This window comes from Apostichopus japonicus, chromosome 2 (genome assembly GCF_037975245.1).
Source record: "Apostichopus japonicus isolate 1M-3 chromosome 2, ASM3797524v1, whole genome shotgun sequence".
In the NCBI taxonomy this organism is placed as follows: Eukaryota; Metazoa; Echinodermata; class Holothuroidea; order Aspidochirotida; family Stichopodidae; genus Apostichopus; species Apostichopus japonicus.
Genome location: NC_092562.1, coordinates 16568585 through 16579080, shown reverse-complemented (window position 1 = coordinate 16579080; position 10496 = coordinate 16568585). Strand labels below are relative to the sequence as shown.

The following is a 10496-nucleotide window of genomic DNA, read 5'->3' as shown; positions in this document are numbered from 1 at the left end:
GTGGATTAAAAATCTCCATTAATGCTCTGTCACATATTCCTTGCACAAATTGGTGAGACATGCAAAGAGTTTTTTTAAAATAATTACCAATGAATTGACATAAAGACTTTCAACTGTTAACACTATTTTGCAATATTAAAGTATGGCATCAAATACTTCAAACCATGCAGTTTGTTACTGCCAGGAAGCTTTGTAGACCGATTTCCAACAAGGCTTTGCAGTAACATACATAAGTACCCTATTAGTGTGGAATGGCCCAATTCTTATTTCTTGATTCTTACCGGGCAAAATCTTTCAAGTTTCTTCAAGTAATATATTAGAATATTTAGTTTTGCCGTTTGAAGATAATCTGGTAATTCACACAAGCTAAGTTTGTGTTGAGTATATATTGCAGACAGAACTGATTCTACCTTTGACATGTCCCAGATGTCGAGTTATCAATCCTGACGTCATTTTCAAACTGTTTCTAACTGTTCACACTTTGCCTGATTAGTTTGAATTCCCAGAAACTAGTTAGAAAGTAGAAAAATAGTCTTGCATGGAACAATCAGAGGATTGTTAGTGGTAGACAGCGTGACGATGACAGGAGAATCAAAGATATATCCTGTTGCAAGGACATCCCTATGTGTTTGTTCCTTTCATTAGATATGGTTGTTTGTGATAGGAGAATCAAAGCTATTTCCTGTTGCAAGGACATCCCTGTCTTTGTTCCTTTCATTAGATATGGTTGTTTGTGATAGGAGAATCAAAGATATTTCCTGTTGCAAGGACATCCCTATGTGTTTGTTCCTTTCATTAGATATGGTTGGTTGTGATAGGAGAATCAAAGATATTTCCTGTTGCAAGGACATCCCTATGTGTTTGTTCCTTTCATTAGATATGGTTGGTTGTGATAGGAGAATCAAAGATATTTCCTGTTGCAAGGACATCCCTATGTGTTTGTTCCTTTCATTAGATATGGTTGGTTGTGATAGGAGAATCAAAGATATTTCCTGTTGCAAGGACATCCCTATGTGTTTGTTCCTCTCATTAGATATGGTTGGTTATGTATGATAGGAGAATCAAAGATATTTCATGTTGCTAGGACATCCGTATGTCTTTGTTCCTTTCATTAGATATTGTTGGTTGTGATAGGAGAATCAAAGATATTTCCTGTTGCAAGGACATCCCTATGCCTTTATTCCTTTCATTAGATATGGTTTGTTGTGATAGGAGAATCAAAGATATTTCATGTTGCAAGGACATCCCTATGTCTTTTGTTCCTTTCATTAGATATGATTGGTTGTGATAGGAGAATCAAAGATATTTCATGTTGCAAGGACATCCCTATGTCTTTTGTTCCTTTCATTAGATATGGTTGGTTATGATAGGAGAATCAAAGATATTTCATGTTACAAGGACATCCCTATGTCTTTTGTTCCTTTCGTTAGATATGGTTGGTTGTGATAGGAGAATCAAAGATATTTCCTGTTGCAAGGACATCCCTTTGTGTTTGTTCCTTTCATTAGATATGGTTGGTTGTGATAAGAGAATCAAAGATATTTCCTGTTGCAAGGACATCCCTTTGCCTTTATTCCTTTCATTAGATATGGTTGGTTGTGAGAAGAGAATCAAAGATATTGCCTGTTGCAAGGACATCCCTATGTGTTTGTTCCTTTCATTAGATATGGTTGGTTGTGATAAGAGAATCAAAGATATTGCCTGTTGCAAGGACATCCCTATGTCTTTTGTTCCTTTCATTAGATATGGTTGGTTATGATAGGAGAATCAAAGACATTGCCTGTTGCAAGGACATCCCTATGTCTTTTGTTCCTTTCATTAGATATGGTTGGTTATGATAGGAGAATCAAAGATATTTCCTGTTGCAAGGACATCCCTATGTCTTTTGTTCCTTTCATTAGATATGGTTGGTTATGATAGGAGAATCAAAGATATTTCCTGTTGCAAGGACATCCCTATGTGTTTGTTCCTTTCATTAGATATGGTTGGTTGTGATAGGAGAATCAAAGATATTTCCTGTTGCAAGGACATCCCTATGTGTTTGTTCCTTTCATTAGATATGGTTGGTTGTGATAGGAGAATCAAAGATATTTCATGTTGCAAGGACATCCCTATGTGTTTGTTCCTTTCATTAGATATGGTTGGTTGTGATAGGAGAATCAAAGATATTTCCTGTTGCAAGGACATCCCTAGACAGTGTTTGTTCCTTTCATTAGATATGGTTGGTTGTGATAGGAGAATCAAAGATATTTCATGTTGCAAGGACATCCCTATGTGTTTGTTCCTCTCATTAGATATGATTGGTTGTGATAGGAGAATCAAAGATATTTCATGTTGCAAGGACATCCCTATGTGTTTCTTCCTTTCATTAGATATGGTTGTTTGTGATAGGAGAATCAAAGATATTTCATGTTGCAAGGACATCCCTATGTTTTTGTTCCTTTCATTAGATATGGTTGGTTGTGATAGGAGAATCAAAGATATTTCCTATTGCAAGGACATCCCTATGTGTTTGTTCCTTTCATTCGATATGGTTGGTTATGATAGGAGAATCAAAGATATTTCCTGTTGCAAGGACATCCCTATGTCTTTTGTTCCTTTCATTAGATATGGTTGGTTATGATAGGAGAATCAAAGATATTTCCTGTTGCAAGGACATCCCTATGTGTTTGTTCCTTTCATTAGATATGGTTGGTTATGATAGGAGAATCAAAGATATTTCCTGTTGCAAGGACATCTCTATGTGTTTGTTCCTTTCATTAGATATTGTTGGTTGTGATAGGAGAATCAAAGATATTTCATGTTGCAAGGACATCCCTATGTGTTTGTTCCTTTCATTAGATGTGATTGGTTGTGATAGGAGAATTAAAGATATTTCCTGTTGCAAGGACATCCCTATGTGTTTGTTCCTTTCATTAGATACGGTTGGTTGTACCGAGATGACATCACCATTTACTGTGATCTATTTCTATTAGTGATCGAGGGTTATCTTGAAAATATAAGTCACCTTCAAGTAAACCATGTCTAGTGTTAGGAATATACCGATACCATAAATCGCACGGAAATGGACCTAACACTACGGATGTACAGTACGGGAATGTTAACATTTCTTCTTTAATTTTCAGGATATTTCATGCAAAAACATTGAACTTTGATTTGGAAGAAATTAAAAGCTCAAAAAGATGTTAACAAAATTCTGACATTTCTTTGTATATAAACAATTGACCCTTGACCTTGCTAGATCAACCATGTGGTTTGAACTTTAATTTGGAAGAAATCAAAAGCTCAAAGATGTTAAAAAAAATTCTGCACTTTTTTGTATACAAACAATTGACCCTTGACCTTTGCTAGATCAAACCATGTGGTTTCAGGCCGAGAATGACACTGTACCGGAGAACTACTGAAATGGCCAGAGTAGAAAAATCTAATAATATTTTACTGACCAAAAAAATGGAACATCTACCTCTGAAGAGGTCTGGTTATGAACGAGATATTGATGCAGTGTTTTCACCTTGCTGTGTGGAACCTGAAGTGGCAGTCTTGTGCAATTGCTGAAAAACCTTCAGTCGGCAGTTTGCAGAAATGTTCTCGTATGACATCGTATCACCGTTTGCTATTTATTTATCCACACTTTGTTTCTTTCTTCTCTATAGGGTAAAACCATCGTTGAAGATTAAACTTGTGGTCTGTGCAATGTTACTCGGTGCAATAGTAGCAGCCGCGTAAGTCAGAACTACGTCGTAAAAGAAACGTACAAGTGTATAGCTGGGCTCCATGTGGCTGTCCAGTGACGCCATGAATCAACACAGGGTGCTGTCGTATCGGTCCTATCAAGTCCCGCAGGACTTTGTCAAGCTGCCGTCAATGATCACAAGTCTTAAACGTTCACGAGTAGCATATACAATTTAAAAGAAGAGAACTTTTGAAACATATATTTCATAGTTTTTTTACAGTCAGGCAAATCTGTTTGAAGCACTGTTAAACTTGTGTTTCTAAATCTTGGGTTTTTTATGATCGTTCGGCGAAACTGCCCGAGTGGAACCATGAACTAGTCGACCCAGTGCTTGATGTCGGTACGCAAGTTCATCAGGCATGTTCAAACCTTGGGATCCCTTTCAGGAGATTGTGTTACTCTGATTCAGAGATCAGTGCTTATAGAGCTTATTGGGTCCGGTGTGACAGTGCCCTCTGTTGAGACATCTTCCTCCCTCACCTGTCTCCTCACGACTGTCACACTCTTGCTCTACCATCCATAGATCTGTCTCATATCTTTACATTAAGTATGCATCTCTTGGTGTCCAATTATGTTTGTTCAACCAGCCCTACTCATTCTGTCCCCCAAAGCACCTTGATGTGTTTTCTTTAGGTGGACGTGTTTTCTTAATCATCATTACTCTGCTTTGTGACAATTTCACACAGATTAATAGCATCTAGAGATTTGTATAACTTTGAAACAAAAGTGCAATATTTTAATAAGTAGGTGAATATTAATGCAGTTTCAATTCTTTCAAATCAACATATCCCATTCGGTGTTGACTGCTTTTTTAGGATTTTTGAAGTTGTTACTAATATGCAGCTTAATAGCTGTTTCGACAACAAGTGTTATCCCTGAGACTGGAAACTTTTAGGAAAGCATTTTTAATTTTTTTTTATAGTTGCCCAGTGAATTTTTTTTTTGAATTAACCCCGAACATTGAGCTACAAACAAGATTTTAAGTTGTGACTAGGGACTTTGGTTGAGACGGGGGTATTTAAAATCAATTTGAATTGAATATGCATATTTCAATGTTGTTCCTTTCCTTCTGTCTTCCAGAAATGACCTTGCATTTGACATTATAGGCTATGCCTATGTGCTCTCTAACGATATCTTCACAGCTGGTTATGGTGTTTTCATGAAAAAGAAGATTAATGCAAAGGTCCGTTTTTCTGTAGAGATACTTCTTTTTTCTTTGATTGTTCTTTGTGGTCATTTTAAAAATCACACATTTTTACTGTAATTGTATACTTTAACCATCGCATAAATACAGCAAAGTCGTTGTAGATAGTTAAGAAAAATGTTGAAAAAAATTCTTTCAACTATTTTACTATTTGTCCACTTACCTTCATCTTTGCTAATTGATACGTTTGACAATAAACCTGTAACTCATAGATTTGTCAGAGTACATCTTAGCATTGTTGTGTGTTTGTAATAGTTTGTTTGATTTTGTTGTCGTTCGCCATCGATTGATGTCGATCAATTGCAAACATCTTGAGATTTCAAAAGAAGCTGGATAAATCAAAATTAGAATCATCACAGAGTATTGAAGAATTACGGTAGTTTTTTTCCTTGTACACTCCAAAAGGAATCTTTCATTTGGAATCTCTTTGCCAAAGATGGAGAGAGTTGCGCTAGTGGGACCCACTTTATAGCTTACAGTATAAATCGTAGTTGTGTTATCTTTCTCTTTACTTTCACACTAATGTTGTGTTAGTAAGAGATCCTAGCTCCTCCTACCCCATTGTCTTAAAAACAGTAGTTTCCTTGTACACTTGAAAAGGAATCTTTTATTTGGAATCTCTTTGCCAAAGATGGAGAGAGTTGCGCTAGTGGGACCCACTTTATAACCTACAGTATGGATCCTAGTTGTGTTATCTTTCTCTCTACTTTCACACTAATGTTGTGTTAGTAAGAGATCCTAGCTCCTCCTACCCCATTGTCTTTAAAACAGTAGTGTTTCCTTGTACACTTGAAAAGGAATCTTTTATTTTGAAATCTCTTTGCCAAAGATGGAGAGAGCTGCTCTAGTGCGACCCACTTTATAACCTACAGTATGGATCCTAGTTGTGTTATCTTTCTCTTTACTTTCACACTAATGTTGTGTTAGTACGAGATCCTAGCTCCTCCTACCCCCATTGTCTTAAAAAAAGTATTTTGCCTGAAAACTAACTTGTCACATTTTTTCTCCCTTTTGTGCAATTTGACCTAATTATCAGTTTAAACAACATGGAAAGACTATTTTTTTTACCTTCTTGTAATTTTTTCTCTGTGTTTGTTTGCAGGATCTAGGAAAGTTTGGAATTCTCTTTTATAACTCAGCATTTATGGTCATACCAGCCACCTTGTTAGCATATTCAACAGGGGAGTTTGACCGAGCCATGAACTTTGAGGCCTGGAGGGATCCCAGTTTCCAAGTATTATTTTTCTTAGTTTGTATAATGGGGTGAGTACTATCAATTATTCTATGAAACGTACATGAAGTAGAAAAGGAAGGGAAAATAGCTGAGAGAGACTCTTCCAAATGTTTTGAGAATTTCCCTTTGAAGTTGTCACAGGTTTTACCCCAAAAAGGAAACTTGAAGTTAATGTATGATATTATTAACATATTATGTCAGTGTTATGGTCGATTGGATATCTGCGGTGACATTGTAAGCAATGGAACATAACATCTGTGAGGCTGTGGGTTCCATCCTTGGCCAACCAAAGTATTAGGTGGGCTCTTCATCCAAGAAAAATCCATGGTTTTCCCATCTGAAATGGTCTTTCTTTGAAAATGTAAAAACCTTCAAAATGAGCTAAGAGCTGTGACTGGGGTAGCCACCAGATATAATGTTACAAGCCATTCGGCATCTCCCACATGCACATGTTGAAGTAGATAGATAAACTGCCTTCCTGGGGCGGCAAAATACTACAGATATTGACATAAATTTTTCCAACTCTAAACCTGGACATGGCAGAAGCCTAAAGGATTGCAAAACCTGAAATTGATGTAAAATATCAATAATGTAATTATATTGGCATTGACATGTACCTCTAGCATCTCTGAATATTCATAGATAACTCATTATACATTTAACTATGCGCCTTTGATGACTAAATTCAATGAAAAAAAATAAACGATAGAAATCTTAGAAGAAGATTTGGTTATTAGTGATATGTCATGCCTGCTTTAATGATAATCATATTTTTTTAACTAGACAGGCCTCAGGAGGAGCAGTTTGTTGACAATTTCTTTTCCTTCTCTCTCTCTCTCTTAAATGTTGTTTCTGACAGGTTTGTGCTAATGTATGCAACACTGCTTTGTACAGCGTACAACTCAGCATTGACAACTACAATAACAGGAACTCTCAAGGTAAGACATCTCACCCTTCTCCATTACGTAAGAATTTTCCCTTCGGCAAACCTCACCGGAATGGATTGGTTGGTAACGTGACTCGAAAAATTGCAATCTCGTTACTTTTAACCAAAATCGTGGACTGGATCGTTCAAGTCCTGTAGCCTTATCATAAAATTTTGAGAAACAAGAGGATGAAAAACAACTTAGTACCAACTTCCGTACATGTCTATCTTCCTATCATTTGTCAGGGACAGTCGATCGAACTGGATTAAAAACTTGTCTGTTTCTTTCTTTTTTCCTCAGAATTTATTAGTAACTTACGTGGGAATGATGTTTGGCGGTGACTACATCTTCTCTTGGGCAAACTTTGTCGGCTTGAATATAAGGTAATAAACCTCAAGCATTAGGAAATTCACTTCAAGTTTTCATCGATTATATGTTATCTTTTCAAATGCTACAAAGGCTTTTTTTTTATTGTATTTATATCCCTGTGGAAAGGCCAACATCAGAGTCGCTGTGCTTTAAATACAAACTTAACCAAAGAAACAAGAGTAAGAAGAGTTGATTGCAGTATATTTCTTATAAGCGAATAAATATGTTCATTGACAAATTTTATATTCAAAAATATTTTAAATATTCCTTGAAGTATATTTTTCTTCCAGCTTAGTAAACTCCCGTATGTTGTCAGAGTTTCCATGGTAATAAAATATTTCTTAGGTTTCCGACATACTACGTGCGGTCGGAAAAGTTTTTTGGAGAAACCTGAAAGCGGTAATAAAAATTGGTGTCTTGTGTAGAGACGGTCATCATGCAACATATAACATCATCCGGTCTCAATTTTGCAACGAAATATCTCTTACAAATATGTTCAAAAAAAGAAGAAGAATTGGGTTAATAAACGTATGTTTGGTCCTACAAACATGGCTAAGGTTAGGAATTGTTTTAAAATTCTGGGCATCAAAACCTTTATGGACATTTAAGTGCAAACATTGCTTCAGTATACATTGTTTGATGGTACTGTTTATGTGAGTAGAAACATTAGATTTTAAGGACCAGTGGCAGATCCAGGATTGCTGGAGGGGAGGAGGAGGAGGCCTGAAAGTATCCTAAGTTATAAACTTATTACTCAAAGTACAATTCATGTTAAGGAAACTTCAGTTAAGAAAACTGCAAGAAACGCCTGTGCCTTAAAACAGGCTAGATTTTTCCACCATTTTCTGGTTTTGAGGGAAATTACATGTTCGGCAGAGTAATAGTGACAACAACAAAAATCCAAAGATGAGGGCCTGGAACCACCCCTGATGAGCCTTACTAAAGTCTAAGCATACATAATTATGTCTTATTTTCTATTAAGTATTTTTATCTTTGGGAGGTTTTGTTATATTTTATTTTTTCTTTCTTTTGGCAGTGTTACAGGAAGCTTGTTCTACACTTATTATGCCTTTGTTGAGAAGATGAAGCCAGTCAGTACTACCATCGAGCATAAAAGTACATCATTTATCAGCAAAAGCTGACATTTTATTATTATTATACTGCCATCTCATTCTTCTTTCTGCTTGCCATCCCTTTCTCAATTCATGTTTCGGTATTTCTGCAGCTGTGAAAGGATTCCAGCTTGGTGGAGGATTTCTATTCCTGGATAGTGTATGGAGATCTTTGCTTTGTTAAAATCTTTTGAGAGACTTTCTGCCTTCCTCTTACTGGCGCCAAATTTTTCCATTTTTTCTACCAAGATTTTCATTTGATAATCCACTTGCAAGTATAGGTGTGCTATAGTTTTGTTAAGAAAAACGGGTGTGGAAAAATTTTGTAAAACAATGCAAAAAAAGTTTAGGACAGATAAAAAATAAGAATAGACTAAGAACCAATTGATAAATATAACTTTAAATTATCATCTCCATTTCGTTAACAAACTTCTTCTTTTTTTAATTGCGAAGTGGATTAAAATGTAAAATATAAATGGAAATTAATGTTAGCTAGAAGCTAGCTGTCAGAATGAGCAATGGTTCTGGTAGCTCATCAATAGATATTATTAATTGCCTAGTAAATTCTTGATAATATATAGTTAATTTTGGATTATTTTTTGTAAAATTTATAGCCTACTGGTACATGCTTTTTATACTATTGTCTCTAAATCGTTCATTTTTGATACTCATTTTTAGCTGAGTAAGTTTTCGATACTTTTCATGGTAACTGTCATTCCTGCTTAGTGGTGTCAAATGGCAACAAAGATTGTCATGCTGCAATGTTTGAAATATTGCTATATAAAAGGGATACCGTGAAGGACATATTCCATAAAGTTTAATGAGTAAAATTCGTTGTAGAAACGTTGTGCTGGTAAATATTGTTTTCTAATCAAGTTTGCTTTTTGAAAGCATTGTTTCTCCTTCAACTTGGACATAACTCCTTTAAGAGAAAGTTAAGTTATGACGGCCCCCTCCTCTGTTCTAATTTGTCGTTTGTTTAAAGACAATGCTTGTGTCCTTATTGTTTAAATACTAGGAGCACTGGGTGATTCTTTGTAAACAAATTTTGTTTTTATATCAAAAGTCACAAATTGTCATCCCCATCAGACGGTTTCTGTTACTTCATCGAGGCTGACATCATGGTGGATGTGCTAAACTTGTATATTTGGCCACATAGCCCGAATCAGCTCCTATTCTTTCAAGGATTATTATTATTGTCATCTTTAATGAGGGTAGTCCTGCTCAGTGAAGAAGCACTGCTTTCCAGAGGAGCCCTCAATACAAAATACATGCAATATTATGCAGTAGAAAAACAGTAAACATCCAAAAGCACAACAAGGACGGCAAAAAGATTTTGTATTAAGTTTGTATAAAATTTTGTACTTTCTCAAAGTACCCAAAACTGTTGTAATTTTGCACTGATAGTGGTCATTTATAACTGGGCTGACCTGTCCTGACAATTAAACTTCTTATTTCTAAAAAACCGAAACTAAATGCAGCCACTTTGACCGATGACAGTATAATCTGAACTGATAGTGGTCGTTAAATAATGGGCTTAAGTAGTTTGACATTCTAACTTCTAACTTAAGTGAAATTCATTCATTGACATAGCGTTACAACTCAAGATCATTATTGCATGTTAAATCATTGGTTAATGGTATCAATTTGGTGATGGTTTTCTTTAATGACACTGTTTATGCTTGATAATGGCACTGGTATGCTTGATAATGACACTGGTATGCTTGATAATGACACTGGTATGCTTGTTAATGACACTGAAATGCTTGATAATGGTACTTGTATGCTTGATAATGACACTGTTATGCTTAATATTTCTTTCAGATGTTTTCGTATAATATCCTCTTTTAACATTTTTGGCTTGTCAACTATTTGAACAACTGATATTGCGATAACTGAACCAGCTCTTTTGCATCGT

General features: G+C 35.6%; 1 protein-coding gene across 2 annotated transcripts in view; it reads left to right on the top strand.

The window, feature by feature from the left end:
• The window catches only part of LOC139980041 (nucleotide sugar transporter SLC35D1-like), a 31958-nt gene that overhangs the window by 14317 nt on the left and 7145 nt on the right, over positions 1-10496 (top strand). For both annotated transcript variants that reach the window (XM_071991401.1, XM_071991411.1), the window contains exons 6-11: positions 3654-3722; positions 4814-4916; positions 6040-6200; positions 7031-7109; positions 7398-7480; positions 8503-8582. In XM_071991401.1, coding sequence (XP_071847502.1) covers positions 3654-3722; positions 4814-4916; positions 6040-6200; positions 7031-7109; positions 7398-7480; positions 8503-8582 — 575 coding nt within the window. The remainder of the gene's footprint in view (positions 1-3653; positions 3723-4813; positions 4917-6039; positions 6201-7030; positions 7110-7397; positions 7481-8502; positions 8583-10496) is intronic.